Source organism: Rattus norvegicus, chromosome 4, assembly GCF_021556685.1.
Source record: "Rattus norvegicus strain SHRSP/BbbUtx chromosome 4, alternate assembly SHRSP_T2T, whole genome shotgun sequence".
Classification (NCBI taxonomy): domain Eukaryota; kingdom Metazoa; phylum Chordata; class Mammalia; order Rodentia; family Muridae; genus Rattus; species Rattus norvegicus.
Genome location: NC_141537.1, coordinates 176,482,124 through 176,495,383, shown reverse-complemented (window position 1 = coordinate 176,495,383; position 13,260 = coordinate 176,482,124). Strand labels below are relative to the sequence as shown.

The window sequence follows — 13,260 nt, the reverse complement described above, 5'->3', positions numbered from 1 at the left end:
CCATTCACCGGTCTTCAGATAGGTGGAGTCGTAAGTGATCAATGCAGACCCAGGCAGAGTACCCCTTTTCCAAAATGCTCCATTTGGAAAGATTTCAGATTTCTGAGTTTTGTGAATTTTGGACTATTAACACCAAGTTTAAGAGTCAAGCATCTCTAATGCAAGTTTGGTGATCTGAAATGTTCCCATTTAAACTTTCAGATCAGGGCTGCTCAGTCTGCAATCACTAGCTACTCTTACACTTTAGGAAGGAGGGCTAGAGGGGAGGGAGGGAGAGAGAGAGAGAGAAAGAGAGAGATACAGAGAGATAGAGAGACAGAGAGACAGAGACATACACAGAGAGAGGGAGAGGGAGGGAGGGAGAGAAAGTCAGAGACGGACACAGAGAGAGACACAGAGACATACACAGAGAGAGAGAGAGAAAGAGAGAGAGAGGAGGGAGAGAGGAGGGAGAGAGAGGGAGAGAGAGAGGGAGAGAGAGAGGAGGGAGAAGGGGGAGAGAGAGAAAGAGAGAGAGACAGAGAGAGACACAGAGAGAGACACAGAGAGAGAGGAGGGAGAGGGAGGGAGAGGGAGAGGGAGAGGGAGAGGGAGAGGGAGAGAGAGAGAGAGAGAGAGAGAGAGAGAGAGAGAGAGAGAGAGAGAACGAACCCAACAAAAATTCTAAAAAGGTGGGGAGGGGAGATTATCAATTATTGTAAAATAAAGTATTATAGATATAGAAAAGGGATTTTCTCAGGAAAGTTAGAAATAGCCAGAAAGAAAGAAACCTTAAGGTCCTTTAAAGACCATCAGAAGGAAGATATCCAATTTTGTGTTACACACACACACACACACACACACACACACACACACCAAAACAAAAAACAAGGATGAACTAAACACGCACACTTTCACAGACATTTACTGTCATTTTATAATTGAGTAATTTTAAGAGACTCCAGGAACAAGACCCAAATCATGAAATACAAAACCCGCAGTGATTTAAATTGTCCCATCAGGAAATATTTAGAAACATTAGTAGACAATAAATAAACATAAACAAATTCTGGAGACTCTAAAGTCCTAGCTCCTCTGAGTAAAGGAGCCTTTGTTTCCTTGTTCCTAGGAGCCCGAGAAAATGTGTTTCAAGGCACAGAGGCAACTGGAGGGAGAACATGAAGAATACTTTACAGGAATTCTTTAAGGAAATCCAGTTGCTTTGCAGTATAAAAGTCTCTCAGTTTAACTTTGATTGAGCAAGAAAGAACTGAGACAGGGGAGATGGCTCAGTGCTTAATAGGACTTGCTGATCTTGTAAGGACCGAAGTTCAGCTTCCAGCACCCAGATTAGAGGTTTACCAACACCTGCAAGTCCAGCGTCAGGGGATCTGACATTCTTTCCTGACCTCCTCAGGCACCCACAGACAGGTGTCCACGCACACACACATAAACACACCTGGACCTAAGTAGAAATAAAATTAATTTCAAAAAAAGAAAGAAATCCGCTTTTCTGATAAATACAGGACTTTGTACTGATGTTTTGGAAGATGTGTCTAAAGTAAAAACAATACAAAACACTATCATTTAAAGTTTCCTTTATATATGTAAGTCATGCCCTTTCACTATGCTAGAAAGCTCACACTTACAAGACTCCAGCAAAGCATTGCTACACAGGCAGAAACTGAATTAGAGGAACTTGAAAGTAACAGTAGCTGCCCACTGTTAGTGACTCACACTAGAAAGGTAAGGTTGAAAATTCAAGTAAGGGGCTCTAGAGATGCTTAGAAGTTATGGGCACGAGCCGCTCTTCCACAGGACACAGGTTAGTTCCCAGCAGCCATGTGGCAGCTCACGTTGGTCAGTAACTCCAGTTCCAGGGGATCCAATGCCCTTTACTGGCCTTTGCTGGCCCTGAGCACATCTGGTACACAGACAGAAATCCAGGCAAACATTTTAAAACTTAAATGCAAAGGCAAATTATATTTAAGTCTCCCATTGTTATGATTTCATGGAAGGGCTCCTGTGTGATCTGACCCATGTAATTTTCTTTTAGTCATTGGTAAAGATTGCTTGCGTTCTAAGGGAGTTAGGAACACACTGTACGCTTGAGTTGTGCACAGAACAGACACATCAGTCTAACCTGGACACAGTCCCTCCTTCTTTGTGTGCTCGGTCTTCTGCACCCCACCGCCCACAGCGCTTATGTTTCCTCCTCCCAGATCCTGGGCTACCATTTCCTTATCCTCCTCCCACACAAAGGATTTTCCCTAGCCTCTTCACACATGGTTTCTGGAAAAGTAGGTGACAAAAGAATGAATCCTATCAAACACAGATAGGTACTCGCTTAGCGGGGAGAACCGAAATGCATGGCATCGATGTGAGGGGCTTGGCAGAGGCTTTTCTAACACCTGTGCCGGCAGAACGGGACCAGTGTGGGCAGGAAAAGCCAAGCAGGGGCAAAGCAGGGTGCACAATCGGGACTAGGTGTGCATGAAAACCCCGAAGGTTTTGCCCTTCGTGATGATTTAAAAATTACATTAGGAGAAGGAAAAGCAAATAAAACCAAATGAAGACAAACCAAACCAGAAGAACCTGATTGACCAGGGAGAGGTGGAATCTAGTTTCACTGGATTCTTAATATATTTCTATATTGGGCAGGAATTTAGTGATTGATTTGAATTCAGTAATACTGGATACAGATTATGTTATAAAGTGCCTTTTTTCATGGTGAAGGGATGTGTATAAATGCATGGTGTGTTTGCACAAGTGTGTGTTGAGTTCCTTGTTCATGCACATACATGTGGAGGCCAGAGCGCATGTCTATCTGTGTGTGTGACACACATGTGTGTCTCCTGGCATCTAAGCTAATTACCAGGCTCCATCATCTGTCACTGCCTGGTCCTAGTGTAGCTCAAGGCTGTTTCTCAGCTCATTGATGATGTCTGCTTTACAAAGCTTAAGGCCCATCTCCACAACTCAGAGGACCACACCATTTGTTGGAGAATCGGATTGCCTTTAATGGTTTCTTTCAGGATTGGCATACAAATAACTTGAACTCTATAGAGAATGTGTCTTCCTTAACTGAACAGTAGAGATTTTAAGCATAATAGAAGGGGCCAAGTCGGAAGTGAACAACCAGAAGAAAATGAGCGAACAGGAGTCCTACTCTGATTCCTGTGTCTTAATGTTAGGATTGCCTTTCAAAATATCACTAGAACGTAGGGAATTTTCAAATGGTTCTCATACAAATCTCATCACTTTAAGGATATCTGGTCTGCTTCTGACTGTCATACACTCAGCTGTAATAAACACACCTTTGCTTCCTTAAGAACAGATAGAAAAGATAAGAAGGAAGAGGGGAGGGAGGGAGGGAGAGAATGAGGGATAAAACTAGGGAGAGAGGGAAAGCAAAAGAGGGTGGGAGGAAAAGAAAAGCAAAAGAATAAGAAAGGGAGAGGGAAGGGAAGAAGGAAGGCAGGCTTTCAAGGTCAGGGCAGAGACCCAGATCTGAGGGATTAGGCTACAGAAGTGAACAAGAGCTCGTGAGCCTTAGTAGGACCAGCTGTTCCTCCTCAGAGGTCTATCTACTGCCTGTTGGCACAGAGAGAGACACATCTGCACAGAGGGCACAGCTAGCACAGAGGCCGCCAGCAGAGATTTTAGCAATGTCATCGAGGGTGTTGACAAGGAATGTGGAGTTCACAGCTGCTGTGTCAGCCAGACTGGCACATCCAATATCACAGTGAGAGATGAGGGTCCTGGAGCCAAAACTCAACTCTTCAAGCTGCTAAGGACAGACAACTTAGAAATGAAGCAGAAAGTAACTGAAAACCCCAAGAAAATTTCTCAGAAGAGGTCAGAGGGATGGCTAGGTCCTCGCCTGGATTCCAGGAGGGAAATTCAGAGGCAAATGTGAGGAGTTAGGGTGTGTGTGTGTGTGTGTGTCTGTGTGTGTGTGTGTCTGTGTGTGTGTGTATACATCCATGTAGTGCCTAGGGAGGCCAGAAGTGTGTGTTGGATCCCCTTGAGCTGGCATTATAGGTGGGTATACATCATGAGTGCTGGGAACCAAACTCCCATAGTCTGCAAGATGGTTAAACGCAGCAGGCCCTGGTAACCACGAAGTTAACTCGTTTCCTCCTGCATCAGCATCTTAAATGCTGGAATCATAATTGTATGTCACCAAACCCACTGTATGGATCCCAGCATGAACCTGGACTTAGCTTCAGTGAGGTGAATCTCCCAATTCTTTCTACTGTTCCAACTTAAACTTCACTGTTCCTCATTTTACCGTCACAGTTGATTATCACAACTTATGCATGGGAAATGGTACTGTAGACGCGGAGTGTACAAAGAATGTTACTTACCTGGCCTGTTTTGCTTTTTAGCTTTGACGTGGTTAGCTGCAGAGACAGCATAGGACGAAGTGAAGGACCTGCTTTTGGTTAGAGTCATCAACACTGGGGCATTCCAAGAGTCAGGGTTGACAGCACTAAAAAGACAGCAATTAAAGACTTTAGAGATGTTGCTCATTGACCCGGAGCACACCTGTCCAGAAACTTTCTGCTACCTCCACAGTCGACCCGAGTCGATGCCAACCCAAGTATTCATTCTCAGGCTGCTGATGGAACCATTCAACTTGCAAATGATAGACTAACCTAAGTTCAATGTCCACTGCAGTCAGGTATCTATCCATTTCTCTTCAAACATAGTCTATCAAGAGAAAAGATGGTTTGCCCAACCCAACCAACTCATAAAAACATGACACAATCTTCTACATGTGTTAGTCACATTCTGTACAGATTTTCAAAAGCTGTCTTGCAGAGTCACTGGCTGTGATATGACTGTCCTTACAAAAGTAGAAGGTGACATAATGCTTACTTTATACATAAGAATGCATAGGTATTCTGTCCTATATGATATTACTGGTAAATACACTCAACAGTTAGCACTTGATCAAGTCACTCAGGTACAGTGTCTTACAGTACTTATCAGGTAGAACATGAAAGCCCACCTGTAGCCTGTCATTTCTCTCTGTTGGCAACACAGCCTTACCTAACAAAGAAAATTGCTAGCAGCATCCTATAGCAGTGTCCTAAGATTTCTTTCTACTGGTAACACCCTGAAAAAAATGTGATACCCAGTCACAGCCCACTGAAACACACTCACAATGAGCATGGTGCTCACACACAAATCCTATCAATTGTCGTAGAGGTAATAAGCTCTCTTTACCTAGGTAAAGCATATGATGACCATCACAGACTCTGTCATCAAGTTGTTCCCAGTAAACTAATCTGGAATCAATCAATCCATAGAGGATTGGACCTAGAGAAGGTTACAGAAGCCATGTAATTAATGGGATGGGATTCTTGGAGATCATTCAAGCCAAAGTTTCTCCTTGCATAATGCCTCAAGCCTTACTTGTGGAAATGAAGCATGATCCAACCTAATTTGGGAGAGGACAGAATTCAGGAAGTTGACAACCCTGGACGGCTCCCAGTGAAAAGTGCTTGGTCTGTGTTTTGCCAGCACCTGTGTCCTTTCATGCACCAGTAAAACTGGTGAAGTTTATAAAAGTCTATAATTCACATGAATATAGCTTGGATATTTGATCATTTTCCAATCTTAGATTGAACAGGATGTGTCTGATCTGTCTGAGTGACATAATACTACAAATAATCCTGAAACTGATGGAATTATGGGATCATGAATTGATGGAGTTTGTCACATAAGATGTAAAATTAATGGGGTATGATTTGGAGGTGGTCCCAACAAACAGGGGTTCTGCCTCTCCCAGCAGTCATCAATTGTCCAGAACTACTCAGTGAGGGATGGGGCTTCAGGATCTCCTTCCATGATATTTCCCTTCAACGATTATATTTTATAAGCTTCCTTTGCTCTTACTTCTCAGAGGAAATTACCATATAATATGCGTGATGAAAGAGACATTTGAAGGGCCAAGTAAACTTCAGCAATTGTCAAGAACATTGGAAACCTACATAACACTTGTTTCAAGGCAGCTTCAGCGTTCCTCAAATGTTTGTAATTTTATGAATGAGATAAAAAAATTATTAGCCAAAGGTTTCCTTGTGGTGTTAGTCTCTGTTGGCTCATTCTGCTTGCCTGGATAACTGTTAAAGTGACTGTAAAAAGATATGTTAATATGTAGGTCTGTCTTTCATTTCTTAGACTATTATATGGTTGACAAACCATGCTCATCCATGCAGACCTTTGGAAGAGCTTAGGAAGAGCTTAATATCCTAAAAAGATATCTTACTGAGGTTCACTCAAAAACTGCCTACTTATGTTCTTTTACAGCAATAACAACAACAGAAACAAAAACTACTTCAAATGTGGATACAAAGATGGCTCTGTGGGTAAGAGCACTGGCTACTCCTGGAGGGGACACTGGTTTTATTGCTAGCACCAGCATGCACAGCAGTTCACAACCAAATGCCATTACAGTTCCAGATGATACAATACCCTCTTCTAACTTCCCAAGGTATTATAAATATGTGGTACATATATACATTCAGGCAGGCAAAGGCACTCATATCAAAAAATCAAAAATCTAAGGAAGTGTTCTTTAAACGCAGGTAAGAGTGTGTTTATTTTGAAAAGTTTATAAAATGGAATATAATGAATTCCAGATTAAGTTCTACCTATGTCTATCCCACATTAATCTGGCATGTATTAATTTATTATACCATACTATTAGTAAAACAGCATCAATCAATGTGTGTTGTTAAAATACATTATAGTTCAGGGTCACAGCTGCATACAGCTTGGTGTGGGTCTCAAGTTAGTTGCCAGCTTGCAATGACCAAGGCCAGCTCATCGCTGCTTAGAACTAATGAGCAGATGAGAGTTTGGAACAGAGAGGAAAGGGGCTGAGGGAAAGAGTCAAGTGACCATTGACTCTAAAGCAACAGAGGAGAGGGACAATTGATCTTAGCCCTCTTCAACAAAGGGCCTTTTACATCTTTATATCCCCCTGTAATAACTCCATCTTCAATTCTAAACTGGGAAGGAGTGAGTACCTTGTTAGGAAGCTTATAGCTTCTGTTATGTCTGATTTACCAAGCCCGGTACTCTCTCATGAAGGATACTTGAATTCTCAACTGGAAAAGTACAGAGAATTCTTTTTCTCTAGGCTGCTATTCATAGACCATTTCAACCTTGCTTCTTGGTGGAATATTCAAGGAAGAGGAATAGACATTTGTAAAACCACTCAATTTCTGTTCCTCTTTTTCTATAGTATTATCTTCCTCTTTTGATTTTTTCACTCTAGAGCCCTGCCCTCTGTGAAACGTTTCAGCTTCCTCTCTGTAGTTTTGGACCAATTTTCTATTCTTTGACAAGTGTGTCATGGGTACTTCTAACTTGGCTCCTTAAGACCAAGACCCCAGTGGAAGACCCTTCATGAGAAGAGATACGAGATGGGACCATTATTTCAAAGCTTCTGACATAAGGAGCCAAGTTTTACTTTGTGTGTTTGTTTGGAGTGTTTTTGTATAGCGTAGAATCAATGAGGGGGTTTCCTGGTAAACCACTGGAATAAAAATAAAGTCATTTCATTTTTAAAAAAAGAGGGAGGGAAAAAGAGATCAACTAAGAATGGCTAGAATATGCATATGCCAGCAACTTTTGTGTGGCTTGGTTCCTCTGACTCTCAATCCTGTATCCTCTGCAACAGGTATTAATTAAATTTTCCAAAGGGAAATTATCCACCTGTATCCATCATCCCCAGAAAGTGATGGTATGTTCAGTTGGTTTTGTTTGCTTGTTTTTGAGACAGAGTCTCAGTTCCTAGCCCTGGCTGGCCTCCTGAGTTCTCCCAATGTATTGGTTGCTTTTATTTATGCTTCTAAAGTTGTTTAAGTCCCCAAGATACCGCAATGGAAAAAAAAAGAGAGAAGGAGAGTTGGAAAGAAGGAATACAAAGTGGACAAAAGGAAGAAACCCAAACTCCCTTTTGTTAAAACCAATCAGCAATTGTAGCAATGGTTCTCTCCAGTTGGAAGGACTTCACAAATCATCATATTTAATAGTCATATCACAGCCACTTTCATACGTGTGGTTTTCCCTTTAAGAGGTAAGTTCTTACCACATGAAGTTGATGGCTTCATAATGGTGAAAGTTGCACTGTAGTTAGACTTTACACCTGAATTTTTACAGCACAGTGAAACTAAGGAGTAGTGATACCATGGGAAAGATATCCACAAGCAAGAGATCTGTGAATACTGTTAGGATAAATGGGTGGCACATACTAGTCTCTATTTTTGTGAACATATTTGCATCTAATCACTTATTTTATAAATTAGTATGACAAGATCTTTTAGAGTAGAGAAAAAAACATTTCTTTGAAACCTTTGGTTTTGTGTGTGTGTGTGTGTGTGTGTGTGTGTGTGTGAGAGAGAGACAGAGAGACAGAGAGACAGAGACAGAGAGAGACAGAGAGAGACAGAGAGAGACAGAGAGAGAGAGGCAGAGAGACAGAGACAGAGACAAAGGGGACTTCATTATTAGCCTTGATTTCACACAAAGCAGACTGGCAGAAACCAGATTTGACCAGAATAACAAACAGCACACAATGGCATTGAGAAGACAGCCATGTCTCTCATAGAGTCATTTTCCACATAGAAACCCATAGAGCTTCAAATGAAATATGACAGGGAGTGTTGTAGTTTTTCTTGACAGTGCATTTTGGATAGGAGACGTCTTTCTATGCTCACCTGTTTGAACCCTTGGTCAGTGGCTGTTCTTTGGTAGAACGTGGAACCTTGAGCGGTGGAATTGAGTGGAGGACGTGCTTTACTGGGAGCTGCGTCTAGGTTTATGTCCTGACTCAATTCCTGGCCTGACTTTGTTTTCACTGCTTCCTGGTGTGACCAAGTGTGAGCAAGCTACCTCACATTCCTGCTGTATCTTCCATTAAGGAAAATGACAACTACTACCAATGACATTGAATTTGAACTTCAGGAAGTGTCTGTGAATCACCATCTGCCTTCTATGAGGGCGTCTGCAAGCTTTATGAAAGTCCAGGCAATACCATAGACTAGAATTATGATCTCTAGTCTATGAAAATTATGGTTTAATAAAGAAACACCTGATGGTTGTTGGATCAGGGTATAAATATCAACACAAAAGAACACAATTTACATTCTAAATGAAGGAAGCAGCGGTCAGTGGATGGGTTGGCGATGGCTGTGAGCGCCTTCCATTGGTTCAACATCTTAGTGAAGATGCTGGGGGTTATCTGTGCTCTGAGCTCATCAGGGTCACTTCAGGATAATAAGGATAGAAATGCCAGAAAGCCAGTCAAGAAAGACAAAGAAACAATAAATATGTCTGGGGCAGGGCCAAAGAGAAAAAGTAGTCCAAATGGAAAACTAGAGTGTATCTCAACCGGTTGGTCTGTTTAACAAGGCCATCGCATGGTGAAATCAGTAAAATGCTCTCAGGGATGAGCCGATCCCGCAGCCGCAGCCTGAGAGAGTGACTCTACAGTCCTGGCCAGCAGCCCTTCAGGAACCCCTTGGTAGAGGACTTAATGGGTTTCAAAGGGCAGAGCTCAAGTAATTTATGAATGGAAGACTAACAGCAAAGGTGCCTCAGGTGCTGGTGAGGCAGCACAGAGCAGTTCCGTCTCTGAACTCTAAAGGAGGAAATGTAAAACCTTACTAAAGGAAAGGAAAGCAAGGGAGTCTGTCCTCACTCAAGCCTCGGGATCTGGGAAGCCATCATGCCCACACTTACCACCTTGGCATGAAGAGGAGACTATTCTATTAAGTGTTAACATAAAGATACAGATATTTTCACTCACTACACCAATAATGCACATATGTGTGTGTGTGTGCACATATATATGTGTATGCATGTGTATGTGTGCGTATAATTCTGAAATTATAGAGTAAAGTTATAATTATTGACTTCCCTTTAGAAGCACATCTTTTAGTGGTATTTTCTTACAGATTGATTTTAGATCTTAGCATTTTAAGTTCTGGCCTTTCAGTCAATAATACAATTTGATCTTGAATTTCCACCAAGGGCTTTGTGTTTAGCATCGGAGGCTAACCCTTTAAAGGTAGGGCCTGCTTCCAGGCAGAGCAGTGGGGCTGTTCCTTTGCAGGGCCTATTAGGATGTGAGCACTTGCCTTCCCTCTCCCTTCTGCCCTCTCTCCCTTCTCTCTCTCCTGATCACTACAAGGTGATCAGGCTCCTCTGCCCTGATGCACAGGGACACCAAAGCCCCAAAGCAAAATCTGAGAAACCACAGATGGAAACTCTTGAAAGCCAGAGACAAATAATACTTAATTGATTTCAGGCTCCTTGTCAAGGTGATGGAAAGTGGATTCATACAGCTGCTTTGTAAAATTGCAATCACTATACCACTAATACACTGAATAAGATATAGAACTCAGAGCATGGCTCAAGGTGAAAGAGTCTGCCCAGGAAACATGAATATGTATGTGTATTCATACATTAAATTATACACAAATATACACACATACATATATTAAATACAAACATGTACACATGCACACATATGTAGATACATGCACTCATGTACACACATTTATATATACATACACATACAAGTACATGCATGTATTCACACATTTACTCACATACACATATAGATACATATACACATATACACACATTTACTTACACACAGATACACATAAACACATACATAGACATGAACATATATGCATGCACACATACACACATATACGCACATATATCCACACACACATACACACATACACACACATATATCCACACACACATACACACATACACACACATGCACACCATACACCATACACATACATACATACATGACCTATACACACATACACACACATATATATATACATACATGCATACATATATGAACACATATATACACATACACACATGCATCATGCACTCACTCATCTACTCACATACATACAAAAACACATGTACACACATATACAACCATACACATACATGCACAGTCACACAGAGAAATGTAAAAGAGTCAAATATATCCAAGTGTTATTAAGATACTATACCATCTACCTTTTTATCTATAATCCTTCTGAAAACAGTAAGCAGAACTGGTCTGACAGCCATTGTAAGAATCTCACGTAAATGTCAGACTAAATGTATTCAATTTAAAGTTCTCGGTATGAATCTCTTTTGTCCCCGTCCCCCCCCACCCCCACCCCGAGCTGAGGACCGAACCCAGGGCCTGCAAGCACTCTACCACTGAGCTAAATCCCCAACTCCTCGGTATGAATCTCGATGCAGGTATAGTGCAACTTCACTCTGACTTTAACCTTTTCCACTCAATGTCATAGGTACAGGACTCATCCCACTCACTCTTAGCATTTAAATTCAAGGTCACGTCAATCAGGCCCTAAGTCATCCTGTGATTAAGCACGCAAATCCGGCATGTTCAAAGCCCACTTCTCAGTGACTATGGTTGGGCATCTCTTCTCATGGACTTTATGAATCCTTTTTGGCAAGTAAGTCCTCTGAGGAGACCTGAAGCCAGTGGGAGTGAGGTCTGACCTGGGTGAAGGGGCTTCATGTGGCTTTATGCTGGCGCTGCGGTCCCTCCGCACTGGCGCAGGCTCCAAGGTAGGCAGTCCTGTGGCAGAGGTGGTAGTTGTCCAAGTTGATGAAACTCTCCTCAGCAAGCCTGGAGGCAAACTTCTTCTCAGGCGCTGGAAGGAAGATTCACTTTATCACTAACCACATTCCAGGCCATCAAATTTTAGGTAAAGCAAGGAGCGGAAGCGAGGCAAAAGGAAGCAGTTTGTTGAACAATACCGGCTGAATCTCGTCTATTCCTATCCGGGAAGACCGAAAGAGAAGCTCGAAAGTCACGTGCGAAGAGCAACAGTGGTGTCTGCTGGCCCCAGGGGAATTTCAGGCAGTGAATGTGACAAGCAAACTGGCTACATAGCAAGTACTAGGATCCCAGGGCTACACAGGAAGGTTCTGTTTCGGACCTCACAGATGTAGTGGGAAGGAAACCTGAGAGGCAGTGGAAAGATTAGTGAAGACCACGCCCCTCACGCCGCACCTACCTTGGGAATGGCCAGCTTGTCTTTCTCCAAGCCTTCCTCAGAGTCGGAGCAGGTATAGTTCTCACTGAAGGTCACAGTGGGGTTCACTCTGGGCTTGTGGATTGCCTGGAAGGTGAGCTGGGTACTGAGCAGGTTGCTCACGGCCCTCAAGGACGTGCACACATTCGGAGGCAAAGAAGGGTCGGCCAGGAGGTCGGTAATGAGGCCATGCGCCTCGCCCATCACGGCAATATCCACGGTGACGCTGGTTCCTGACTGGGACACCAAAGCAAGAGGTCAGGAAAGGTGAATGTCTGCGGGTGAAGTGAGCTAAATCTGAGCTTTATCAACGAAAAATAAACAGTCATGAGGCATGGTGGTGCGCATCTACAAGCCGGAAGTACTGGCAGCTGAGGCAGTAAGATCTAGGGACAACCTAGGCTGTGTAGTAAGAGAAGACCCTGTGTTGCGTTGTTATGTCTGCACCCAAGTTGAAGGAAAAGGCAAGTGATTTGAGCTGAGACCTTCAGAACGACACAGTTCAAGTCACATTGCTGTTTTGATACGAAAATTTGCGATGGTTAGTTTTGTAGGTCTCTACTTTTTCAAAAGTTTATATTTTTAGAGTATTTAATACTGACCCATCTAAGTTATAGGTATGGGTTTGAGTGATGGCTCAGAGGTTGGGAGCCTTTACTAGTCTTGCAGAGGACCTGGGATCAATTCCTAGAGCCCACATGGCAGTTCCTAATCGTCTGTGACTCCGTTTCCCTTGGGTCCAATGCCATCTTCTGACCTCTCTGGGTACTTCACGCAGATGGTGCACGGCAGTGGCTTTCAACCTTCCTAATGCTGAGACCCTTTAAGATAGTTTCTAGCGTTGTGGTGAGCCCCAGTCATAAAAGTATTCTATTACCACCTCGTATCTGTAAAATTGCTACTATTATGAATTGTAATGTAGGTATCTGATACGCAGGATATCTGATATGCGAGTCTCAAAAAGGTCACGACCCACAGGTTGAAAACCCCTGGCACCCATGCATACACACCCATAAAACATTTTTGCACATGAAAATAAAACTAAATATTTTAAAGACCATTTCAAACAGTTTAGGTTGTATATTGTGTAATGTTCAAACCATGGTCGGCACACTTATCCCCTAAAACATTCATCATTTCTCTGCACTGACGTTATCCAGCTGCCTTCTTT

The 13,260-nt window shown here is 42.6% G+C and overlaps 1 protein-coding gene across 3 annotated transcripts in view; it reads right to left on the bottom strand.

Annotated features, from left to right (window-relative positions):
- The window catches only part of Pde3a (phosphodiesterase 3A), a 270,333-nt gene that overhangs the window by 37,631 nt on the left and 219,442 nt on the right, over window positions 1-13,260 (bottom strand). For all 3 annotated transcript variants that reach the window (XM_087659080.1, NM_017337.1, XM_087659081.1), the window contains 3 exons: window positions 12,072-12,326; window positions 11,551-11,705; window positions 4,350-4,474 (listed from right to left, as the gene is read on the bottom strand). In XM_087659080.1, coding sequence (XP_087515206.1) covers window positions 4,350-4,474; window positions 11,551-11,705; window positions 12,072-12,326 — 535 coding nt within the window. The remainder of the gene's footprint in view (window positions 1-4,349; window positions 4,475-11,550; window positions 11,706-12,071; window positions 12,327-13,260) is intronic.